Source organism: Haliaeetus leucocephalus, unplaced genomic scaffold (genome assembly GCF_000737465.1).
Source record: "Haliaeetus leucocephalus isolate CR32 unplaced genomic scaffold, Haliaeetus_leucocephalus-4.0 Scaffold0, whole genome shotgun sequence".
Classification (NCBI taxonomy): Eukaryota; Metazoa; Chordata; class Aves; order Accipitriformes; family Accipitridae; genus Haliaeetus; species Haliaeetus leucocephalus.
The window spans coordinates 26,934,811-26,953,693 of record NW_010972436.1 but is presented as its reverse complement, the minus strand read 5'-3'; the positions used below and the strand labels follow the sequence as shown (position 1 = coordinate 26,953,693).

The following is an 18,883-nucleotide window of genomic DNA, read 5'->3' as shown; positions in this document are numbered from 1 at the left end:
ATCTCTGAACATTGGGATGGATGCAACTTACTGGGAAGAGCCCTTTATGAGGAGCACCTGGCTGAGCTGCCCCCAAATCTTTGCTCCTGGGGGGGGTTTGCAGCAGGGCTCAGCAGCAACCTCTTTGCCTGCACCTGAATTTTGTCCCAGGGTTCAGCCCTGGGTGTCACTGTCTCCTTCTCTTCAGCTACCAGCCTTCAAAGAAACCCACAAAGCAGAGCTGCTGAGGACCAGCAGCAATTATTTGGGGGGTTGGAGGGGTAGGAGGGAAGGTGAGCTCTCACCCCTGATTTTTTTTCCCTCTCCTCCTTCCCTTTTCCCAGGTCTGGATCCCCCTCACCGGCTGGGGCAGTAACCTGCCGCCATGGGGGTTAAAACGATGCTCCCCAGCTACGAACTGGGGTTCTACGCTCTCATCGTGATGTGCGCCGTGGTATACAGCGGCAGCGGGATCTTCGAAGCATCCAGAGGTAATGCTCCCCATCGCATCCCCTGGGATGATGAGGATGGAGGGATGTAAGGTGGCTGCTTTTACAGCTGTCCATACCAGCAGCAGATCCCTGGCTTTAATTTTTGCAGAGAACAGCTTGGGAATCCTTTGCAAGGTTCAAAAGGATTTTTTTTGCCTGGTTGCCTCCTTGTCCCCATTTCCATGGCTCAGGGCAATAGGCTGTGGTACGTCACAGGTCTCCAGCCAGTCCCCAAAACAGGCAACCACCCTGCCTACACAGGGCTGGTTCCCAAATTTTTTGTCTGGAAGCCCAAAAACCTGAAAATTTCATGGGATCAGCCAGGGGGTCTCTAGGATGTGCGCTGCAAAAAGACTTTGCTGGAAATTCTTGCAGAAACGGTTGAGGTTTCTGACTCCTATGATTGTCTATGGGAATTAGGCACTTTTGGGACAGGGTGTTTGAGCCCTGATGGCTCATCATCGCATTGAGGAAGGCTCCCTGCCTTGCCAAAACCCGGACCCAATTTCCCAGAGCTGTTTCTTTCCCCGTAACTCTGTTTTTTTTGCAGACAGCATGAACAGAAAGGCCTTTCGGGACGGCATTAAGCCGGGCTGGCACTACTTCGGCAGGAAGATGGTAAGCGGAGGAAGGACTCGGTCTTTTCTAGCTACCGGCGACATGGTCGGTGCTGACCGCTGGAGAAGCAGAGCTGTTTTTTCTGCTGCTGACACGCTTTTGCAAAGTCCATGTGACTTGTATTTTTCTCCCTAACGAACTAGTCGGGAAAATACCAGCCCTGCAGCGCCGTGGATGCTCTGCTTTGTGTGCACCGAGACGAGAAACCTCTGCACGTCTCTCCTGGGGTTTTATGACCAAGCTAAAGTGCTCGGGAGCCCTTGGGTGGAAAATGGGAAGAAAAGGCTTTGAAAGTTGTGTGGTTTCCCCTCCAGAAGGGTGTTGGGGCAGGGGTGCAATGGCTGGGGACAGTAAGGCGCCCGGTGCTGCTCCCGCAGGACGTGGCCGATTTCGAGTGGGTGATGTGGTTCACCTCGTTCAGGAACGTCATCATCTTCGCCCTCTCGGGACATGTCCTCTTCGGCAAGATCTGCTCCATGACAGTACCGCAGGTGAGACAGGGATGTGGTGGGATGGGTTTGAAAGCACCAGGGTGACCTGGGTTCTGTGGAAGGGGGCTTGAGGGCTGTTCCAGGATGGGGAGATGTTCTAGATTAGGGGGAGCAGGCTTGGGGCTTTCACCAAGCTGACCACAGGTCTGGACCACTCTCTTCTCCCAGCACCGGGCTGTGATGTACATGCTCTACGGGATCTTGGCCGTGCTGGGCAGCATGGGGCTCGTCTACCTGATGATCATCCTCTCCCACTGCCTTGTCCTCTACTCCGTCGCGCTGGCCAAGCAGAAGTGGCTCTGCTACGTGGCCGGGCTCTGCTGTCTCGCCTCCTTCAAGGTGGAGCCATTCAGCTCGTGGCAGGTAGGTACTGTCTCGAACCATCTCTCTGCCCCGTTTCCAGCCTGCTTGTGTCTGTCTCCTTGGGTTTACCCCCAAGGAGGGGTCCTGGGGAACCCCCAAACACTGGGTGCTTCTCCTGGCTATGCCAGAGCTCCCACAGGGTTTGAGAGGGAGGGGACTGTTGCGTCGCTGAGTTTGGGAATAATCCCACTGGGATGTCATGTTTTGGTGGCTTCATGCTGGGCCAGAGCTCAGGACACCCAAGTCCTTCTTGCTGCTTAGGCAACAGCTTGTCAGCCAGGCAAGACGTGTTCCTGCCTCATGCCTCAGTTTCCCCATCTGCAGCTCAGTGCTGGGATGGGTTCAGTGATGCCCATGCCTCTCTCAGGTCTCTGCCCAGTTAAGACTTTCTCTCGCTGGTGGGTGGAGGGAAGCCCAGGAAGGGCCTTATAAAGCTCTTCAGTCCCTCCGAAGGACAGTGCCGCCTCTCCCTGCCTGCTGCTTACCTCCCGAAATGCATTTCCCCTGCCTCCATCAGGCTTGTGCTGGCTTTTCTTCACTCCCTGGGGGGGGTTATGTCCCCGTGACAGGGTGACCTTCCCACCCCAGACCAAAGCCTGCATGGGCCATAGCTGCTTGGTGAAGACATGGCCAAGAGGATCTACCACTTCCCGGCTCTTCCAAGATGCAGGAGCCAGCTGGGAAATCGAGCCCCAGTTTTTTCTTTCCAACAGCAAGGCTTATTAGCTCCAGGGACAATTGGTGTCAGAGCATAATTAGAGGCTTTGCCTGCTGCCCCAGGAGTGATGTCCTCCACAAAGCGAGGGAGCACAGAAATGACATCGCATTCCTGGTGGTAACTCTTCGTTTCTCATCCAGAGCGGGTTTGTAACGGGAGCTTTTGATCTTCAAGATGTCCTCTTCTATGGAGGAAGCGGCTTCACCATCATGCGCTGCATGAGCTTTGCACTCGAGAGCGCCGAGAGGAAAGAGGGCATCTATTCCATCTTCGACCTCCTCAAGTACAACTTCTACCTCCCATTCTTCTTTTTTGGGCCTGTCATGACGTTTGACCAGTTCCATGCCCAGGTGAGTGCTCCTGAGGCCAGGCTGGAGGAGGACCTCTCCCTGCATTTATTTGCTTGTGTTTAATGCCTATAAAACCCCACCTTTTCCCACAGTGAAGGTGCAAATGGTTGTAGAGCTTCTCGCAGTCATCTAGAGTCTGTGGCCATAGTCTGGGCTGCGCAATGATGCTGTGATTTTTGTGGGGAGTGGTATAAACTGATGGGGTTTTAATCTCCCCTTTTGGGTTTTTGGCTATTTCCACTGATCAGTTCAGAAGAGAAGACGTTGCTGTGGTGAAAGCATTACGCTGGGATGAGGAGGGGAGGGTTCAGCTCATGTACTTCCTCACCGGGCAACTGCACTGCTCCATGCCTCGGTTTCCACATGCTGTCACATCAGCAGCTCCGTGCCGCTCCACTGTGCAGAGCCAGGAGGCCACGGTGAGAGCCAGACATGTGGTGCCCATCTGTGGGACCTCTAAACACTGGTGGCTGTGACAGCAAGGGCAGTCTCACATTTCCATCCAGCTCGTTCACCCGAGGAGCATGAATTTCCAGGATGGTCTGTGTGTCTTAAGATGAAGTTATTTCTGCAGAAATAAGTAAGGTTGAGTGGAAGGCTGTGTTTCTGCAGCCAGGGGATTCCTCTGCTCTCCGTGAAATACCCTGGTGCCCCAAGTCTTTGCCTGTATCACATACAACCAAGGGAGCTTTTTGAAGAGAAGACTCTAAACAGCACTGGAAAACATCAGCAGAAGCCTGGGCTGGTACCAGCTGACATCTGGGCCTGTTTCGTAGCCAAAGATCAAGCAAAACAGCAGCGCTCTCTGCCTCCTCACTCTTCCCATCTCAATGTCCTTTTACACCAGTAATCAACCTTGGTCATCAAAGCAAACTGGTAGTGCTTGCTAAGAGAGGGACCTCTTGCTTGGTCAACAATGGTGCTGTAAGGATCACCACCACCCCTCCATTTTCTTTTAAAGAAGAACAGCTACTCTGAATTTTTGGACCCCAGTTGACATCTGGGTGCAAGAGAAAAACCAGCCCAGGGCAGGGGAGAGCAACCAGAGCCTCCCTGGTGCAGAGGAGACCAAAGACCCACCCAACCCAGCACCTTCTCTCCAATGTTGGGCTGGTACTGGTTGCCTAATAAAAGGTCTGCACTGATCTTGTTTCTTCCAGTGAGCAGGATGAGCCCTGATCTGAGTCCTGCTCCTTGCTGGTTCATTCACCTGGGGATTTAACAACCTCATGCTGCCTGTTGAAAGGAACAAGATCCCTTGGGTCTTGCAGGTTCTATTTAAAAGGACTTTTAGAGCATTTGACACTGAAGATCATAAGGTCAGTGCTGGCATCACCCATACGGGATGTTCGTGGTGCATTGAGTCTACCAGCAGACCGTTCTCAGTGGACAAGCACCGGGGATGGCCAGGCTGCTGGTGGGCTTTTCTCCCCAGGCTGCCGGAAGAAATGTTTCATCCTAAGGCTTCATCTTTCCAGTCGTGTCTTACCTGCAGGGCTGAAGCCCAGGCAAGCACGGCTCCAGCAGCCCCCACTGTCCAAGCCCCTCCAGAGGGGGTACAGGGCCCTGGGGTGCCCTCCTCACCCCACGTTCCTCTTCCTTCTCCAGTTTCCATCAGTGTTTCCTATGAAACGGGAAGCCCTGGCTTCTCCTAACACTGTAAATCAGGGCATTAAAGTCCTCACATCTCCAAGACCTGAATTCCCACCAGTCCTACAAGGCTTGATCTGGAGGGGGTTTTATTTCCTGCTCCTTTGCACAGCCCCAAACCAGGATGTCTGTAGCCACTTAATGAGCAATTCTTCCCCTTCTGCTGCTTAAAATGCTCACCCCAAAGGCACAAGGAGTAAGTCCCCAACCCCTTTCCCATGCCAGGGGTCCTGTCTTGGCCTGGCCACCACTGCCATCTCCTGGCTAGATGCCCCCCTGCACTGCTGGAGCTGCAGCTAATTGTAGAGGTGAATTCCTAATTGCCCAACAGCAGTTATGGGAGCGGACAGATGGAGTCTGGCCCAGTTAGGGAACGGATCTGTCTCTTTGGCTCCTACTGGTGCTACGTCTTAGTGGAGCCCTTGTACCCCCACGTGTGATGGGAACTCATCTGTACCAGGGCTTGGCCAGCACCATTTGAGCTGAAAAGCATCTTCCTTACTAGGATGAAAGGAACAAATTCACTTCTGTAGGGCTGGAAGTGTGGGGGACACAGCCCTGACCTCAAGGGGATGGTGGCGGAGTGGTGCCACCGCATGCAGACATGAGGACGAGAGGACACATTCTCAAATTGCACCAGGGGAGGTTTAAATCGGATATTAGGAAAAAATTCCTCACCGAAAGACTTGTCAAGCATTGGAACAGGCTGCCCAGGGAAGGGGTTGAGTCACCATCCCTGGGAGTATTTAAAAGACCTGTAGATGTGGCACTTAGGGACATGGTTTAGTGGTGGACTTGGCAGTGTTAGACTTATGGTTTGACTCGATGATCTTAAAGGTCTTTTCCAACCTAAATGATTCTATGAAAGGAGGGGCTCCATGTCTTCCCACACATCTCCATGCCCGAGTCTGTCCTCCCTCGACTTCTCCTCCAGCTCAGGGTCCAGTGGCCTCTTAGTATCCTTGAAGCATTTGGCATATAACAGACACAAAAAAATCTGGCAAAGGCTTTAATTCTCAGGAATCGTCTGGATTTGATGACGGGGCTGGTGTGGCAGCCTGCGGATTATGTTGGGAGAGCTCCCACCTCTCGCAGGGAATAAAGGGAAAGTAATAAACATAAGAGGATTTTGAATACAGCAGCAATTTTTACGGCAATGCGGGGAAGCGAGGACATCAGTCTGCCCAGTGTAATCCTGAAAGCTTGCTCTGATGATTTTTGTATTACAACGGTCAGAGACATGACAGCTCCTGGAGGCAAAGCCCGGCCCCTGTTTGTACAAGACGCAGCAGGGACAAAATCCCCATTGATCAGGTCCCAGCCGAATCAGGATGGCCCCTTGAGCAGCTCTCCCTCTCGTTTACAGCTGGTGTCTGCAGCAGAAGCTCCAAAGACCATCAGGCATCCTCCTCCTCCTCCTCCCAAATGACCCTGGCCAAAAATATGCATCTGGCCCTGGCAGAGCGGTCAGGTGGGATTCCAGCCCTGCTCCTAACCTCTCCTGGGCAGGTAGATGTCCTTTCCTACAGGCTGTGGCATCCTGTAGATGTTCTGCGTGTGGGTATTTGCTCCCACTCAGTGACCTGTGCAAGGGGCCACCCTTAAGGAAATTTGTCTTTCTGACCACATCTCTGCAGAAAGAGCATAAAACCCAGCTCCCTGGTTGGTATGGTTTTCACCTAGGGTCCCTTAGATACAGCCAGACCTGTCACCGCTGTGTCACACCATGTGCCTGCTCTGCTGGAAACCCCAGTGATGGGAACAGCTTTTGCTAGGAGGATCATCCAGGAGGCACGTTGCTGCAGTGCTCAGTGCTGAGGTGGAGGTCTTGGAGGGATGTTGTGGGTGGGACACGTCCTGCTCCCCGTGGATGTGTTTGCCTGAGCTAGTCCCTCAGGTCTTCCTTAATCAGTGGCGATTTCGGCCATGTAGTCCATGGTGTGATTTCTAAAGGAGAAGGTTGAGTCTTCGTTTGGACCTTGACTGTTTTTATGGATGCAGGAACATGCTGCCCATCCTGTCTCTCAGCTCAGCCCTTTCCTGGTTTGCCATCCCGGCAGGTGAGCACCCGAGAGCTAAGACGCAAAGATGACGAGATGAGGAATATCCGGGTCCATGCCCTCCTCCACGTGGGGGCCATCATTGCTGTGGACGTCTTCTTCCACTTCTTCTACATCCTCACCCTCCCTTCCGACCTGAAGTTCATGAACCGCCTCTCGGACTGGTCCTTGGGTGAGTGCCTTTGCTTGGACACCTTCACACCTGTACTCGGCTTCAAAGCAGTGGTGAGGGGTTCAGATTTCCATCTTTCTCCATTGACAGGCTTTGGCAGTGCTCACGTTGGACAGGTTTGAGTAAAGCCCCTCTTCTTCCTATTGATAATGCATAGGGCTGACAGCCCTGGAAAGCAGATGGTGTTGGTCTGACGTTCTCACAGGGTCCCAGTGTAAATTGTTTAGCTCGGGGTTTAAGATGCTGAGCACCAAGCCATTCCCATTGCCTTTGGACTGGAAGGGAGCTCAGCACCTCCAAAAAATCAGCCCCATGCTGTTGCAAGAAGTACACCTGGTATCTCAGATGGCTTCACAGGTGGCTACCCATTATGGGTGTTTGTGAGCCACTGAAACGGCCCCAGAGCGTAGGTTGTGCAGGGCAGTTGTAGCTGCTGTCTTCAGCTGCCTAAGGGAGGGTTGTAGACAAGGCGAACTCTTCTAGAGGCTGGCAGGGAAGAAGCAGGACGCAGCAAACGAGGGGCAGCAAGGCAAAGTCTGATTGCATGTAAGGAATTTTTTTCATAGAGTGATCAAACACTGGAACAGGGGCCCAGAGGGGTTATAGATTCTCCAAAAATAGACATATTCAATGCTTAAATGCACAATGTCCAGAGCAACCTGATCTCCATTTCAAGTTGGCTGTTCTCTGAGCAGGGCTGGACTAGAGACCTCCAGAAACCAAATTCCCAGGATGGGTAATGGTAGCAGTGCTGGCATTCACCTGGCAGCTGGATGGAGTATTTCAGCTGGCCAAATACGTGTCTGATGGCAGCATTTGAGTTGCCATAGGGTATCTGACATCCACACGGGCAGGGCCTGGAGGAGCCCCATGTCTCTCCAGAGTGGCAGCTGGCGGCCAGGAGAAAATCCTAATGCAGCTAGAATGGCACTAGCATTGATTTAGGGGGTCCTAAGAGACCTGGGTGGACTGACCAAGCATATGTGTTACTCCAGAGGGAGCTGAGCTCTTCTGCAGGCTCTGCTGACTGTATTGACCAGATCTGCCTGGTCCACGGCAGGAGCTCAGGCACTGCTCACATCAAGGCACTGTGTGGTCCTTAATCTGTGAGCTCAGTCCCACCAAGACAGGGGCATTTTAGCTTCTGTTTCCATAGGAATGTGAAATTTTTGGTGTTTGTTCCTGCAGAGTTTGCCTTCTACTGTCAGACACCTCTCCAAGACAGAGTTTCTGTCCCTGGCTCTGGTGTAGCATCAACATTACATCTATGGCCACAAGGAGTTGGGGAGGAGGGCATTTTGATGGAGTTGTCAATAAAACCTCAGAGGTCAGAGTTGAGAACTGTGATGAGTTTGTCATAGGTTAACAAGCCTTAGAGGGGCTTAGAGGGAAGGAACAATCTTGCACTGGAAGAAATGAGATCTGTATGACTTTCTTGGACTACCAAGACCAATAAACAGTTTGTTCTTGAATACCCCAAGAAGATACTGTCCTTTGGTTCAAGCTTCTTAAAAAGCTATTTAGTTTTAAAAGCTTTGCTGGTCCAAGACAGCATTAGACTGTCCTCTTGATGTTATGTTTGTTACAATAGACTACATGCTCCCATGGGATATGATGTCCCCCAAAATCCTGAAGGTGATACGTTCCGTGTTCCTCTTCACCTGTTTGACTCTCATTTTTGCTCCAGCTGGCCTGGCCTACTCCAATTTGGTGTACGACTGGGTGAAAGCTGCTGTCATGTTTGGGGTCATCAACACCATTGCCAGACTGGACCACTTGGACCCACCCCAGCCCCCAAAATGCATCACCATGCTCTATGTCTTTGCAGAAACGTGAGTAGCCCACGTGCATCAACAGAGAGAGACAGCAAGTTTGACCTGCACGAAACGTGCCGGGGGGGGGGAGATGTCTGGGCTCTGCTTCTGAGCAGCTGGCCTATGAATTGGAGACTACCTACACTGAACAGTCTATACTGAACCTATGGTCTAGACTTGGCTGTAGCCCAGGGAAATGTTCTTGGGCAGGAAGGAATAGATAAGGAGAGAGGTGTTGTAACCTGCCACATCGATAGTGGGACCTGTTCAAGGAAGGAGAATGGAGAACTGCTGTGAAAAATGTTGTAGGTGGACCTCACCAGGGGTCTGGGTGCCTTCTCTGGCTGACTGCTGCATGGAAGAGTGTCATTACGTTGTGTGTTTTAACATGCTTTTTATCATCTGCGTTGTAGGCATTTTGACAGAGGGATTAATGATTGGCTATGCAAGTAAGTGTCTAATCAACTGCCTCTAGTCTGGTTCAGGGTCTTCTCTTTCATCACATAGCAATGAAGCATTAAATGCTGTTCATCCCAAAGCTGAGGTGTCCTCTCCTCTGGGTGAAACATGAAGTCATGAAGTCATATTCGGTCTGTTTATCCCTAAGACCATTGAACTGATCACCACAATGTGCAACACACACCCCCACCCCACCCCACCCCCCAAAGTTGGGAATAAGAGAGTCCTGTCCCAGAAATCCCTTTAAGTCTGGTGGATTTAGCATTCCCTCAAGGGAAGAAGAGTCAGGATCATATTCCACCAGGAGGAAAGGGGAATTGAGCCCAGGTCTCCCATGTACTGGGTAACAAGGGTGGCCTGAGCTCCATCTACACCTCCCTCAGCCCTTCAGCTCTCTCCAGCCATGAGTACACACCAGCAAACCTGTACTGAAGGTGGTGGCTGCTCTGTGATGAAATCCTGTGCACCAGCAAGTCTGAGATAGCCTGCAGCTTTACAGATCCCCATGTTTTATCAACCTTTTACCTGCAAGAGGGGCAAAGGGTGGTATTTTGTCCTTAAGGAGCTATAGGTTTGGGAGGAACACAAGCCACGAGCAGCTGGACTGCAGCAAAAATCGGTTTATTGCTGGAATGTCTCAGCCAAAACCTCCTTCCTTTCTCACTGAGGTGCTCTAGATTGACCTGCCTGGGAGGAGCTTGTGGTGGGTGAGCGCGGGATAAGGGACCCCGGAGGGGTCTCCTTAACTACAGGGAGCACCGACCATTTTCGTTGGCCATTAGGTACGTGTATGATCACATTGGAGAGAACCACGACAACATCATGAAGGAGCTCATGGCCACCATCGCCACCTTTGCCGTCACCACCCTGTGGCTGGGGCCCTGCGAGATTGTTTATATCTGGTCTGTCTTCAACTGCTTTGGCCTCAACTTTGAGCTCTGGGTGCAGAAGTTCTTCCAGCAGGAGCCCTTTGCCAAACTGGAGGTGAGGAACTGGGCTACATCTGGATAGGGGAAGGTCAATGGGTCCGGGACCAAACTCTGGTGCTGGAAAATGTCCATGGCTGTAGGGAGCTCAAATTTGTTCATACAAGTCAGATCCACTTTCAGCTGAGACTGAAGAGCAACATCTCTGATGATGCCATGCAGCAACACGTCCAGGCCTCCTGTGTGGAGACTTGAAGCTCTCTCCTGTGGCCTTTAGCATCCTTGTGATCAGCTACTTAGCTGTGCAAGAGAAGCACAGTCCCGGTGCCCTGTAACCTTTCATTTTATGCACTGTGTCACCCACCCAGAGCAAATTCCCACCTGCCCCTGTGATGCTTCATGGGAAGTTTAGGTTGGGTCTGGAGCTTTCAGAGGGAAAACAGAGGTCCAAACAAACTAGGAATGCAGCCCCAATGAGGCATCAAAGTACCACAGATGCACACAAAATCTGAGGTCTGTCCATGGGGAAATGTTTATACATTTCCATATGGAAATCATTTGTTCTTCTTGTTCTGCAAAACATCTTGGCATTCTGAGTGGTTTTGATCTAATTTCTGATAAAAGCAAATGTTTAGGTACTAGAATGAATTATTTTCCAAACAGTCCAAAGCTTAGTGCCCTGTCTCTGTTTGGGACGAAGGTTCCTTGGGGACACATTGGAAGAAAAACTTACGGAACTCCGTTCTGGAAACAATTATGTTCTTTATTTGTTTTGCTTAACCTAAATTCTGGAGGTCCTAAACCGGTTCAGTAAAGACCCCTTTTGAATAAAAACTTTGGAGAGCAATCCTTCCGTTTGCTCTCCTCGTTGAACTTCTAATCAGATTACAGCACTTGCAGGCAGGGAAATCTCCTTCCCTGCGGCACTGCAATTCTCAGCACTAAGTGGCCTGGGGATTCACCGTGCTCTTTGAAGATTGCTATAAACCACTTCCCTGCTCCACTCGCAGCAGCTGCTCCTGAGGATTATGTGCCAGTGACAATTTCACTCTGCTGCTGTCACTAGTTTTCAGCTCCTTTTTTTTTTTTAATTCCTAAGAAACAATTTCTACCAGGAGCTGGGAGTGATTTGCACGTAGGGCTAATAATAATCCTGGTATACAACAGCATTCATCTGCCTTGAGGAATGGCTTACCCAAGGCAATAGATGAAGAAAGCAGTATACAGCCATTATAATTAGCATGAAACCGTGTATAACATCTTGACCCTACCCATGGGACCTTGAAACACCAGTCCGGAGTCCCACATGCATCTGAGTCCAGCAGCAGAGCAGAAGTTTTGCCTTGTCCTTATGTTTCTTCATCCCAGAGACACTAAAGGCTGCTCTAATTTTTGCCTACCCCTCTGGGATCCCAGCTGGAGTTTGGCTGGAGTTGGACCAGGGCATCCCCTTTCTTACAGCCCCATTTTTCCTCACTCTCTGCTCCTCTCCCCTCCGCAGGCCAAAATGTCAGAGGCCATGTCTCGGCGGATTAGGGCAGTTTTTGGGGCGGCAAATTTCTGGGCCATCGTCCTCTACAACATCCTAGCCCTCAACAGCCTGGAGTTTGCACTACTGGTGACCAAGAGACTCCTCCTGACAGGTAAGATGCTACAAGCCTTCCCCACCGAGGGACCCTTGGCTTGATGGGGGGGCCACTGGTAGGAGAGCTGAGAACTGGGACTGTCGAGTCCTCTTGGGTCCAAAGTGGCCTGGCCATTGGCTTGTTATGTGACTGCTCCCAACGTGCTTAATTCTTGTTCAAAAGGTGCAGGCAGTGGTTTCTTAGCTCCTGCCCTTCTCGTGCGAGCTCTCCGGAGTGCGAGCTGCCTTCCAGGTGTACTTGTACAGCTCCTAGCACAGCCTGATGCTGTGAACTGGACTCCTCACAACGCTAAGGTCACATTCACCCCACCGAGGTGGGCTGAGTCCCTGGCTGCGATATGGTCCCCTTGCTGGAGAAAGGGATTTACTTGTCCGACCTCGTCTCCTTTAGCAGTTACTCCTGCGTCAACCTGAAGGTGACAGGTACAAACCCTCCTGCTACAGTCTTATCTGTACATTTCTAATCAGGAGATGGTGGCACTATTTTGAAGTCTTCTTGAGCAGCCCAGGGTATAAATAGCCATCAGGAGCCCACGTCCTCTGGCATTCTGGCATAGGAAATGGATAATATGATGCTCTGGGCTCAGTGTGCCAGAAGTGCCTGCCCGCTGAGCTAGCTGGCTTTTGCTGGTTGCATTATTCATTTCAGAGGTCCTGTTTTAGTAGGTACAAAGCCTGTGTCTCCCCTCTGCTGTGGATACCAGACTCATGGTTACGAATGGCGTCAGACCTTTCCTAAGTGGAGGGAGAGCTCTCAGTCGCTTACCTAGTTGACAAAAACATGTTTTTCCCTGGGCGTACACTGTGTGCCCACTAGGTACGGGACAAGGCTGGGGTTGATCCTTAGCATCAGCGGGGCACAAAGCTTCCAGAAGGTCACAGTGCTGAACAACGATGGACATGGGCAGGTTGAATGGGCAGAAAGTCAACCACCAAGTCTGAACTTGGGGGGCAGAAGGAGTTTTGAGGGTAAGACAGTGCTCAAAGCCACTCCAGCATGTTTCCACATTAGAATCATAGAATCATTTAGGTTGGAAAAGACCTTTGAGATCATTGAGTCACCGTCAACCATGCCCACTAAACCATGTCCTGAAGTGCCTTGTCTACGCGCTTTTTGAATACCTCCAGGGATGGTGACTCAACCACTTCCCTTGGCAGCCTGTTCCAACGCCTGACAACCCTTTCAGTGAAGAAATTTTTCCTAATATCCAATCTAAACCTCCCTTGCCACAACTTGAGTCCATTTCCTCTCATCCTATCGCTTGTTACTTGGGAGAAGAGCCTGACCCCCACCTCACTACAACCTCCTTTCAGGTAGTTGTAGAGAGAGATAAGGTCTCCCTTCAGCCTCCTTTCCTCCAGAAAAGCCGCAATCCATGATGCTTTGGTGAGCTCAGGCACTGCTTCATCTAAAACATGATGCTGGAAATTTCTCTCTTCTCTCAGTGAAGCTGTAGGGCTGGATCGACAACATAAAATGTCGTTGGCTATCATGAACCCATGGGACCTCCCCAAACCACCTGAAAGGCAGCAGCGCTGGAGAAGAGCTAGCCCTGTTAGGCAAGCAGCAACAACAAAATGACCACGTCTCCCTCCATCTTCTAGGTTTCCCTGTCAGCACCTTGTCCATCTGGTTCATCACATACTGCGGAGTGCAGCTGATCAAAGAGCGTGAGCGCATCCTGGCCATCGAGGAGGAGAAGTGTGACAAAGCAAAGGCGGACTAGAGAGAGGCATCGGCAGGCTTGTCCCAAAGCCTCGTCTCCCTTCCAGCCACTGGCCGGGGCTCTCCAAGCACTCCTGACAATCGGACTGCTGTAGCTCACCCATGTAGAAGTCACCTGAAAAGCACAGGTCACCCCCTTGCTGCAGGGAAGATTTTCTGTAGGACACAGTGGGCATTTCACAGGCTCCCCATGCATGGCAGACTGCTGAGGTAGGCTCCCAGGACATTTCTTTAATGCCAGAAAGAGCCATCCCCATCATTTTGCTGACCCTTTGACATTGTGCAAGCCTAGAGCTTTCACCCTCTGCTTCCCGTAACACTTGGTCCACCAGCACTCAGCTCTCCTGCAGGACCTGTGTAGCCCATGTCTCCCAGAGGAGACTCTCCAACTCCAACGGCTGGAGGTTTTAGGGTGGATCAGACACACAGCTGTGAGAAAGGGATTAGCTGGTGCTGAGCCTGCTCTGAGCAGATCATCTCCAGGTTGCTTCCAGCCCAAGCATCCCATGTTTCTTTCACTAGAAGAGACGGTCAGCATCCACTGTCAAGTGTTCAGCATTTATGGTTGTGCAGTAAGGACTGTGAAATGGCTCAGCACGATCTATACCTACCAAGAGGCTAATAAATAAATAGTACAGTCTTTATAGCAAAGGGAAGGAGGACCAGGAATGGCAAATTGAAGGGTAATTATCTCCCTACCACTGTCAGCGGTGCAGAGTGATAGCTGTTACAATCTCTGCAAAACAGGTCCCTTCAGTGTTATATGTCTTGGAAAAAAATGATTTAGTGCCAACATCAGGCATAGTTAATGAGAGTGTGGGAGCCATACCTGCTTCACAGCCATTGCGCATCGTGTACAGGTCGCCTGGGGAGCGGGCACGCTGAAGAAATACAACAAATGGCTCACAACTGCTTGGTCCCCAGGCCCCAACTCATACCCAAAGGGCCCTCCGCTGTTGGGTCTGAGACCGATGCGGCCACCGTGACTGTCCTGCTGTGATATATGTCCTAGGACTCAAACCAAATCCCACTCGTGTTTTTCACACACCATGGACAAAGATTTAAGCTCACATTCCTGCCCATGGCTGAGAAACAGAAGATGCTGTAGCCAACTCTTTCTCCTCTCCAGCCATCCATCTCTTTATTCAACTGACTTTTTGGTGCGCACAGCCTAAGCCCGTGACTGCATGGCTGAATGAGTACACACACATATATACAACCAAAGGAGAAAGACCCTGAATGAAGGGCAGTGACTTGGGGCTGGGTGGTGGAGGGAAAGCCCATGATAGCCTCCTTGGAGAAGCAGACTTTGGGACACTGCCTAGGGAGTGCATTGAATAAATGTACATGTGTGGAACACGGTGCCTTGGGGAAAAGGTGGGTTAATAACTGAAAAATAGCTCTGGCTCTCTTGCACTTTAGAGTAACTTTCAGTGGCCTTATGTCTGAGTTATGTTGATGTCTGGTGAGGGCAGAATCTGGACCACTTCACAGCGTGAGTCGAGATGCTTGGTGCTGGTGTATTCTGGCTTCTTTGTGGATGAAACAGGATTGGTTCCTAGCCAGCTTTCAGCTCTGCCAAAGTAATTTGTGAAGTCCCTGATAAATGTCATTTATATATGTAGTAAATAAATGTTGGACATCTATGGTGCCTGCCACTTATCACTGTTATGCTGCTGTAATGAAGGTGACACCCTGGGCAATGCCCTGCCATCAGAGCTGAGAGACACAAGCATCTGTTTGCAAGTCCTCACCTCCCACCCCTAACAGTGACACAAGACATGGTTGAGTTTAACAGAAACCCACCTTAGTGGCATCATCAGATTGGAGGCTTGGCTGCAGCTCGATTCATATTCACCTTTACTTTGACTCCGCCTTTGTACTGCTGAAATATCATGAGCCTACTGCCATCAAACTTGTAGTTTTTGAGTTAGAAGCCATGTTGGTTTTATTTCTGGGAGCCTGACCAAAAATATTGGAAGTAAGGGCAGGTATTGTGCCTCAGTGGCATCTCTAGTCACATCACAAAAAACTTCTTCAGCTGCCAGGCATATCTCTTTTTAACACAGGTCTACTGATGAACCTTTGGTAGATGTTTCTTGGCACCTCCATTATTTCAGATTTACTCTTTACCACCAAACCAGCTATGACATGATGTGCTTCCTTCCAGGGTAAAATCCAGCTTTTCTCCTCCACAGCTGAAGCCACCCTGAGCTGTTGGACCACGGGCTCCGTCTCTGTGGGTGGCTCAGCTCAGGTCCCTGGCTGCCCGGGAGGACAAACAGAGTTGGCCACCTCCCGGTGTCAAAGTGGGTGACTCACATGGCAAAGCCCAGTGACTCTGCACTGCCTTCCTGACTTGGATACTCCGGGAGAGAAAATAACCCATTCACTAAGGTTCTAAATTTACCCAGCAGCTGCATCTGCTGGAGCTGCCAGAAGGAGCTAATCTTAGACACCAGCTGAGCAAGTGATTTGTTAGAGACACAGTTCATAGGAGAACCTGGGCTTTGCCCCTCTTTGCCTCATGTTATTCCCTCTGCTATCACTGCTGTTACAAGCCCAGGAGGACTGGTGGGCCAGAGGAACCCAAGTGTGCTATCTCAACCAGCTCAGCCTTGCGCTGGAGACCCTTATTCTCAGCATGTGCCTCTGTAGAATGGGATTTATCGACTGCTCATCTCTCTCCTGGAGGAGAGTATCTATCTCATCTGATCTGGTTATTGCCTGCCTGTTAGTAAAACTCGCCTGAGAAGCCAAGAAAAGCAATTCTTTATTGCAACTACAAATCCTAATTAATAGCCCTACACTGGACACTTTCTTGTTCAGCCTGACATAGATATAATTCCTGCATTTGCCTTTCTTGTTCTAAAATCTCACACAGGAGGGAGTGATCCTGCTACACTGCATCCCCTTAGGATGCTTTGCATGTATCCTCACCCACTCCCATGTCACAGGGGGGGACTATTGCCCACTTAGAGACACACTTAATAACTGACTTTTACTTACTTAGTCCATTGGTCATTGGAAATCACTAGCTGTAGTCCTGTTAGATCTGTGGCCAGTTAGCTGAGGGCTATCTCAGAACAGCCCACCTCCGTTCAGGGCGGTGTTGTCTATTATACAGCAGCCAGCACTCTCGGGGGTATACCCTGGGGAGAGTCGATTCATCCATTAATGTGTGCGTAAAGATAACCAAGTGGTAACTATGATCACTGCTCACCCTTGTCGCATCCACGTGTGCCATCTCCTCTGCTTTTAGATGCTAAATTCCTCTGGGCTTGGCTGGTACTTGCTTGGAGACCAGCTTACCTTTGTGGTGACACATTGGACCCAGCAAATGGAAGCTAGATGGGACAAGTCTACTGTGATCAAAGCCTCTACAGGAGATAATGGTTGCAGAGGGCTCAGAATTGGTGGCTGCCTCAAATTCCACTGCTATCATCAGAGAAAAGTCTCCCGTAGCAATCAGATGTGGCCTTGGCTCTCCAGGGCAGCAAGGCTCAGACCAAAATCCTGTTGACTTCCCTGTGCGTAAATAGATTATAAAACGGTAACGACCAACTAGTGTGACTGAATGAAAGCCAGAAATGAGGAAAGAATAAACACACAAGTGAGAAAGAAATACTGTGCTTGAGATCCAGACTGGAAAAGTGTAACCTAAAGTGTAAGAATGAAAATAATCTGGACACCAAATACTCATTGGGAGGGTGGATCTGAAGCTTGTGGAACTGAGCTGCATAAAACACTGCTGGCTTTTTACTCCCAGCCCCGGGAGGGTTGCAGAGAAGTGCATGGTGGCTCTGAGAGCATCCCCATTAGCACTGTTTGAGCTGCTCAGAGGGTTTGGGTCCACCAGAACAACCCTCTGTCCCACCAGGCTGTGGTAGAAACTTGTTTAGGGATGAACTACCCTTATCTGAGCTGAATGCATCTGTGCTCAGGAGCCAGGGAGGTTTACAGACCATTTGAGGTCAGGGTGAATATATAGAGCACAGAATGCATGTCCAGCCTGGGCAATATATGCAATCTACACCCATTTTGCTGACAGGGCTTGGGATGAATGCTGCTGTATCGAGCTGAGAGCAAAAAATGGTGGAAACGTAAGGCAGGGGATCACACGTGTGATTATTGCCCCAAGCCGTTATGAGGATGGCGTTCCAGCACTGCTGGTGTTAGGAGGCACTGGGAACAGTTAAGGGTGTCTAGTCTGAATGCATGATTTAAACTGCCTGTAGAATGAATGGGGACAGACGGACACCACCATCCTCTCATCTCAGGCAAGAGTCTAACTCGGGTGCAGTGAACCAGCTCCCAGAGATACCTGTCTCTCCCCATGCTTGTAGGGAGCCTAAATGACACCGTGCACCGAGGAGATGGTGCGCTTGAAAAACCAGGGCTGCTTCGCCAAGCCTTGGAGCCGGTCCAGCCGCTGTGCGAAGCCACTGAAGCCAACGGAGACCCCAGAGGAGGTTTGGGACTGGCAGGGTGCTCTTTCCTTGGGTGGACCACAAACCTGGGAGAAGCCACAGACCCACTGATCGGTTGGAAGCTCCTCTGGGAAGGGATGGGCCGTAGCTGCATTTTAGCAGCGGCACCTCGTGGCACGGGGAATATGGAAGCAAACCTCGGATGGCAGCGCACGCCGAGCAGCACAGCGAAAAGCAAAACAAGTCAGGGCTCAAGGGAGATTAAAGGCAGAGGGGGGGGGAAATCCCAGCTGGTAGCATGATAACACAGGATTAAACTTGGGAAAGTGCAGAGCTAATGCAGAGGGAGGGGAGAGGGGAGGATGGGGTTGTCCAGCCCCAGATGTCTGGGAGCAGAGAAACGTTTCTGAAGTTTGACCCACTTCAAAGATCAGCGCTCGTCGTCTGATCCTGTCACAGACGAGCAGCACAGCAGAAGAGCTTATGATGTGAGCTCCAAAAAAAGCTTGTGATTATTTCCCTGCTATTTTGTTACCTCCCAGATGCTTCTGGAACCTCACCAGTACAAAAGGGCTTCATACCAGTATAGCTCCCTCCTTTTTCCCACATACGTAGATAATCATCATGGCACAAATCACTTTTATAAATACATCCATGCCAGGGTAAGGGGTTATCTGGCTTTAAATACACCAAGCAGAGTGCCTAATATCTTTGCATAGACTTAATTAAATCATTAATTAAATCTGTGCCATCACTGAGTGTCAGCCAGCCCAGAGGGTCCATAGTAATGGAGATAAAACAGATTCATGTATAAGTTTTACTGTAGGTATAAATAATTATAGCTACTCTGCTCACCCATGTCTGCCAAAACTAATTTTTTTCTTTGTGAGCTCCATGGGAATAGCTGGACCTGGACCAGCCATTTGAGGACCCGTGGGGCTTCCTAGACATCCATGGGCATGCAAGCAGGACACAAGACCTGCTGGAGACC

At 50.5% G+C, this 18,883-nt stretch overlaps 1 protein-coding gene across 1 annotated transcript; it reads left to right on the top strand.

The window, feature by feature from the left end:
- The first annotated feature begins 323 nt into the window (after positions 1-323).
- On the top strand, positions 324-13,639 carry HHATL (hedgehog acyltransferase-like). Its single transcript, XM_010561470.1, has 11 exons — positions 324-470; positions 1,021-1,088; positions 1,466-1,579; positions 1,748-1,942; positions 2,801-3,010; positions 6,721-6,892; positions 8,580-8,724; positions 9,120-9,155; positions 9,948-10,149; positions 11,593-11,734; positions 13,342-13,639. Exons 1-11 carry the CDS (start codon positions 365-367, stop codon positions 13,461-13,463), a joined length of 1,512 nt encoding a protein of 503 aa, XP_010559772.1. The 5' UTR covers positions 324-364; the 3' UTR covers positions 13,464-13,639.
- Positions 13,640-18,883: the final 5,244 nt, after the last annotated feature.